The sequence below is a fragment of the Cydia pomonella genome, chromosome 5, assembly GCF_033807575.1.
Source record: "Cydia pomonella isolate Wapato2018A chromosome 5, ilCydPomo1, whole genome shotgun sequence".
NCBI lineage: Eukaryota > Metazoa > Arthropoda > Insecta > Lepidoptera > Tortricidae > Cydia > Cydia pomonella.
Genome location: NC_084707.1, coordinates 5,447,858 through 5,454,204, shown reverse-complemented (window position 1 = coordinate 5,454,204; position 6,347 = coordinate 5,447,858). Strand labels below are relative to the sequence as shown.

At 38.9% G+C, this 6,347-nt stretch overlaps 1 protein-coding gene across 1 annotated transcript; it reads left to right on the top strand.

Moving 5' to 3' along the window:
- The first annotated feature begins 924 nt into the window (after window positions 1-924).
- On the top strand, window positions 925-5,293 carry LOC133517557 (uncharacterized). Its single transcript, XM_061850869.1, has 3 exons — window positions 925-1,114; window positions 3,065-3,422; window positions 5,003-5,293. Exons 1-3 carry the CDS (start codon window positions 1,068-1,070, stop codon window positions 5,201-5,203), a joined length of 606 nt encoding a protein of 201 aa, XP_061706853.1. The 5' UTR covers window positions 925-1,067; the 3' UTR covers window positions 5,204-5,293.
- The last annotated feature ends 1,054 nt before the right edge of the window (window positions 5,294-6,347 follow it).

The following is a 6,347-nucleotide window of genomic DNA, read 5'->3' as shown; positions in this document are numbered from 1 at the left end:
TGATGACTTTAATGATTCATTAAAATTCACTTGCGAATGTGAAGGGTCTGAGCTTTTAATATGTGGAAGCGTTTAAATAAAAGTATGGAAAAAGCACCGTAATCCAACTAGGAATCCAGGTAAGGGCATTTATTTGTGTGATTTATACCGATATTTGTTCCTGAATAGTGGATGTTTTCTATGTATTTAAGTATTGGTATATTATATATATCGTTGTCTGAGTACCAACAACACAAGCCTTCTTGAGCTTACCGTAAGCATAATATTTATTTAATCCAGAAACGAATTTAATGTAAACATAAATTATTATGATTTACGAACACGAGATAAAACCGCGTGAAATTACCTGCGACGTTTCAAAGACGGCATTGTCTACGCGTCCGAATCTCACAACACATCCCTCGCAACACATACCTCGCACACATCCTTCAATTGTTTTGTAAAAAAACCTCGCTCCGATGAGCTGTTTCCACTAGAGTTGCGCTAAGATAGGTAAATGAAGTGTGTCTATCGGTTCATGTCGTGGCTCCTCTACACGATAGCCCGGCGCATGACCAGCGAGATGGCCATGGGATGATTATGGCTCCTCTACAGGACGGCCCAGCGCTGGACCAGATGGCCATACGATGGTTGAGAGCATGCACTATGGGATGGGCCACGTGTAGATGCGTCCGCATCATCGCTGGCCCACTACCTTTGTTATGCGGACGAAAAACCGACACCGTGGCTATCCCATCGCCATCCCCCCGCGCCATTAGCCATCCGACACTATTACCCTCTCTACACGCTGGCCCATCTTAGTGGGCCAGTATGATGGCCCATTGTGTAGAGAAGCCATCAAACACATCTCTAGCTCTCGCTACGCATCCTCGCCCAGCGTTAGTGAAAACGTAGCATTAAGATAATACCTTGAGACAAATGAACATTCTTGTTTACACAGCTGTCTAAATTAGATAATACACTCACACATGGGTATATAACCGCAGCCATACAGCTTGGGTTTGTCATACTGAGTAAACGCGTTAAGAGGAATTAAACTAGTAGAAATCAAAAGCGTTATTGCGAAAATGTTATTTCCGGCGTTTTTGTTAATATCTGCGAGCGTTCTTCTCAGGTACGTACGTAGCGACAACATCTGTCATAGGTACTGATATTTATTGTAGGCATTCATGCGGATTGGGGACTTCACACACGGAATTTTGAGTTCTTATTTGGAAACACTCATAAGTGAATCTTACCAACAATTAAATCTAGATTGATCGATTTTTCACCCTCGTAAGCCTTTGGTGTGAAAATTCCATCGCATAATTACTTTTCAATTTAATACCCACCGGGCTACCGCGGAAACTCGGGCAAACTAATTATTTTAAAGTGAAATCTAGTTTGATCGAATTGCAGTTTTCAAACGATCCTATACTGTATCTAAATTTCATCGGAATAGCTAGAAATTGCCTTGGATACAAATGGATATTTACGCCTGAGTTATATACACTTTGGTTTTCACTTCGATTACGAGGAAATTATACATAAATATCCAATATTTTAGGTTATTTTGTATTTTTTCAAGACTAAAGAAAATCGTACTCAAGCCGGTCGAGGGCGCGCCTGTCGTGGGCGCGCGGGCGGGGGCAGTTTGTATGGCAGGTTTTTGGACTTTATAGCTAAGTTAATAAGGTCGTAATGGATGATTTTACTTTATGCTCTAGAGCATAATAAGCCATTTTATGCCGCTTACACGCGACTTAAATGTTAATTTTACGAGCATGAGAAATGAAAAAAAAAGTGTGCTAATGTATCTGAAATAACTACTTACTACTTTATTATAAATCGGAATAAGTATTTACGCATTTTACTGTACTTACTGTTGTTGTATTTTTTATGAATCATGTATGACATAAAATAATAATAGATATAAATTCCATGCCTGCCTCGATAACTAGTGAAAACATTGTTATAGCAGGTGTCCGGACGTCTTTGCAATAACCCAGTCTCATAGTCCACTCAAACTTCAATCCATAGAACGGTTTTCTACAATAGTCCCAATGCCTGCTGCAACCGGTTCATGGGTGTCTATTGTTGAGCCTGTGAACGGGTTCCAGCAGGCGTTCTACATAACATTAAAGCTCTCCAAGGGGCCTCTACATGTTGGATCTATATCCACGCAAGCCTATCAAAAGACCGAAGACGAAATTGATTTAATCCCCATTTAGACATCCGAGAACTTGCATGCATTATTCAAAACAGAGTACAATTAATTCAGTCGATTGACCAAATACCGCTATGTAACGAAAATCGGAAGAAAGTTCTAGAACCGTCTGATATCATTCTTCATTAAATTATCTAATGGAGCCCATACAGTACCTAAAATCTTGTCACTTTACAAATTTAAACGCTCATTCATGCTTTGTAATAGAATGAAATCATAAAATTTCGTTTCACTTTATGATGTTCAGCCTTATCTGCGCAGCTGTGGTCTGAACAAGTGAACATTTGCTTTTTTGTTGTTCTGTCACAAGTGCATTCTCTTAAAATGTAAAATTCAAAAATTCAAAATTCAAAATTCAAAAATTTATTCTGCAAGTAGGCCTCAAGGGCTCTTTTACAAGTCAATACAACATTTATAGTAACATCATATAGTGACATGAAAAATACATAACAACATTTATAAATACAACAGCCAATACCTGGGTAAACATTACATTATAATAATCTTAAAATAAATAATTAATACAATACAATAGAGATGTATAGTCTCTATGGTTAAAAACACATTAAATCTGGAGATGTAAGATGTCGAACAAGGGACCTATTCAACTTCTCAGAATGATAAATCATGACAAGGCTACCAACTATCTGTATTGTTTATTTTACTTGCCTAGACTTTAAATTACGTATTAAGTACCGATATAACTTCGGTGATAATATTATGACACCATCAAGTTTTCTTGATGCCATCATCAAGCCGCCCATTCTCCGAAGGTGGTCATTGCAACTCTTGTAAATAACATAACCTCATTGTGTGCCTTTAAATCGTCCTTCTAATATATTTGTTTACTGTTAATAGCAATACGAACCCCGTGAACGGTGAACTATATATCTTCAACTTCACTGGATCGGACGGCGTTGACGGATGGGAAGAACAATCGGATACCGTGCGCTCTGTGGGAATGTCCAAAGCAGTTCTAGTCAATCACGAAAACACTGAATACAAACGAGTGGTATTCTTTGCCCTGCTGAATCCTCAGACCGACGGGTCAGGGTTCGCTGGAGTCAGGGCTTTAAAGACCTATGATGATTTGACTGAATACACGAAGTTGCAGTTGCAGTGCCGAGCCCAGGGAAATTTTACCAGCTTCAAAGTTGTCTTACGGCATAAGGGTTTGAACAACGAGCCAAATAACTCCTTTGAGCAATTTTTCGATGTAAGTTAAACGAGGAGCCGATAGAAGGATTGTCAATTCATCCGTAAGAAGTCATGTATTTAATTAAACATTTAAATTAACAAGTAGGTTACCCTGATATGAGAAAGACGAGCCCGTTCGACTGGTATTCATGCGTAGATGGTAACAGTAACATACAATATTATAATACGAGTAATAATAAATAATGCAATTGTGGTAGTCGGAATCACATAAAATAAAACTGACCACAATATATTCTACATTCAATCGTTCTGACATTAGCGTTTAGAATGTGAAAGCTTTTGAACTATTTGAGCTGACTTATATTTTTGACGGTTATTCTCACTCCCACTATTACCACTGGTACTGGTAGTTAATGTTCAGACATTGTACACGCATACAATGTCTGAACATTAAGAAATATTACCAGTGGTAAATAGTGGGAATGGGAAGCATCCCCATGGGAAGCATAGCGTTATGTTGCTTTGCAATGGCCAGGTGTTGACATATATCTAAGGACGGGCCTTACGGGCAATAGGAAAGGGGCAAGTACAGCGGTATCACGCACAAGAAGTCGAGCCAATCGTGGAGCCTAACGCCACAACGCGATTGGTTGATGAGTTCGTATCGCGCGCTCGTTTGTTGCAACTAGTTGCGTTAGACTGCACGATTGGCTCGAATTCGTGAGTGACACCCAGTGAACTAGCACCATTCTTAGTGCCCGTAAGGCCCGTCCTCAGATATATGTCAATATGATCAGGGAATTATATTGATTAAAAATATTTATATTATGGAATTTATGGATACGGGATTTATGACGTCTATAGTGACGGAATAAACCGATTATATAACCGACTTATTTTTAAATAAGTTTTTTAGTTTTTCGGCGGGCGATTCAGTAAACTTGAGGTCATTTGCTCTGGGTTAGGGGGCTAGATTTTTTACCGAAGCTTGTTGGATACGCTTTACACCACTCTGGGTTAGGCATATTAACTTAAGTACTTTCTTTTTTTCCTCGCTTATTCGACCGTGGCATTACAAAAGTACTTTAATTCCATGGTTGTATTTTATTTCTTACGATTTTTAACAGACTTCAAAATATTCAAACAGGAGGTTATCAATTCCGGTGGATATTTTTTATAAGCTTTTATTTAACTTGCAATGTACTTATGTATGTAGGTATGTTTGTACGTACGGGACAAATCTTGCAAGTTAAATCTGACCTACTTCCCGATTTCCGATGAAGCTGAAATTTTGCATACATATGTAAGTCGGGTGACAATGCAATATTATCGTATCCATTGAGCTGATCTGATGATGGAGACAGGAGGTGGCCATAGGAACTCTGTAATAAAAAAACGCCACCTAATTGTGTTTGAGGTTTTTAGAATTGCCTCGATGATTATTGGTTACCGGTGGATAAGAAAAGTACAGTCAACGATAAAAGCTTATGTACCCAAAATGAATTTTTGACCGAATACTTATCAATAAAGAAATTACAATTTCATACTCGTAATACCTTCCAAGCTGTTATCAGTTTAGTCTATGTAATTTGGAATCATCCGCGTTTGTCTTTAGTTAATCTATAACTTTTTTTACAGGGTCCAAAGGATGAATTTGCTGTCGTTGATCTGCCGTTTTCAGGATTTGAAGCATACTATCGTGGCCAACTAGTCGGTAACGAGACCCTCGATATATCCCAAATAACTAGTATTGGTATTCAAATGTATGGAGGAGTGTACCTGCCTGTTAAACAGTACGGTCCTGCAACTTTAGAAATTGATTGGATAAAGGCAGCTTAGAAATTAGTAAGGCAGCCTTTTTGCTGGCATACTTATACTTGCTTTATTGTTTGTAGTGTGTTTGCAAATAAAATATTTTTCTTTCTTTAATTTTTTTTTACTAAGAGTACCACCTATAAATGTACGCCCTTCAAAGTTTTAAAATCTGATTCTGATCATATTTATTTATGTCAAATTGAGATAAGATTTCAAAAGCCCGAATATAAGTTATACGAAAACAGAAAATAGTACAAGTTCGAAACAGAAAGTAGTACAAGAGCAAATCAATAATCCAAATAGCCCGTCTCATTTAATTTGCGCCACAAAAAGTTCGCTGCACTTGAAAAATGTTGCAACCATACCCCATTAAATAAAATGCCCAACTTTGTACCGGACTAGTGAAAAATTGCCCGTTGTTTCCCGCCGAAAGAATGTAAACATAATTAAAATTCTTCAAGCGTTGGAGATTTTCATTTGCCCGGACTTAGAAGGTATTTTTGTAGAAATGCACGGTTGAAATATGGATGCATTTTTCAGTGTTAAGAGGTATTACGTTGAGTACTCGCGTTTTTCTTGAAAGCCTTCGTAAATTTGTATTTGTCTAGAGAAAAGTACGATTAGGTTTTAATACAATACAAAAGATCAACAGATAGCGCTGTTTGAAATAGTTAGGGGTTTTTAGATTTTTCTTATGATAAAGGAGGCAAACGAGCAGATGGATTACCTGATGGTAAGCGATTACCGCCGCCCATGGAACACCAGAGGGGTTGCTCTTTTCTTGAAGGTCGTATCGGTCCGGAAATACCGCAGGCTTTCCACAGTTAGCTGTGCGAGGCAGAATGTTCCTGGAGAAACGCACAGTTGAGGACTGCGTTGAAGTGGTGCGGATGGAAGCGTTGTCCCGTAGGGTGATTGCGAAAAGAAGCGGCAGGGATTAATCCAAACAATTCCTCGGAGCACTCCCTGTTATAGTTATACATGCGATGGAAAATGCAGAGCGAGGTCACATCTCTACGCAGCGCCAAGGAGTCAAGCCGATCCGAAATGCACTGGCAGTCGAAAATTCGAGTCGCTCTTCATTAGATGCGGTCCAGAGGGAGAAGCTGGTCCTGGGGAGCATCTGCCCATAGATGAGAACAGTATTCCATGTGTGGGCGCACCTGCG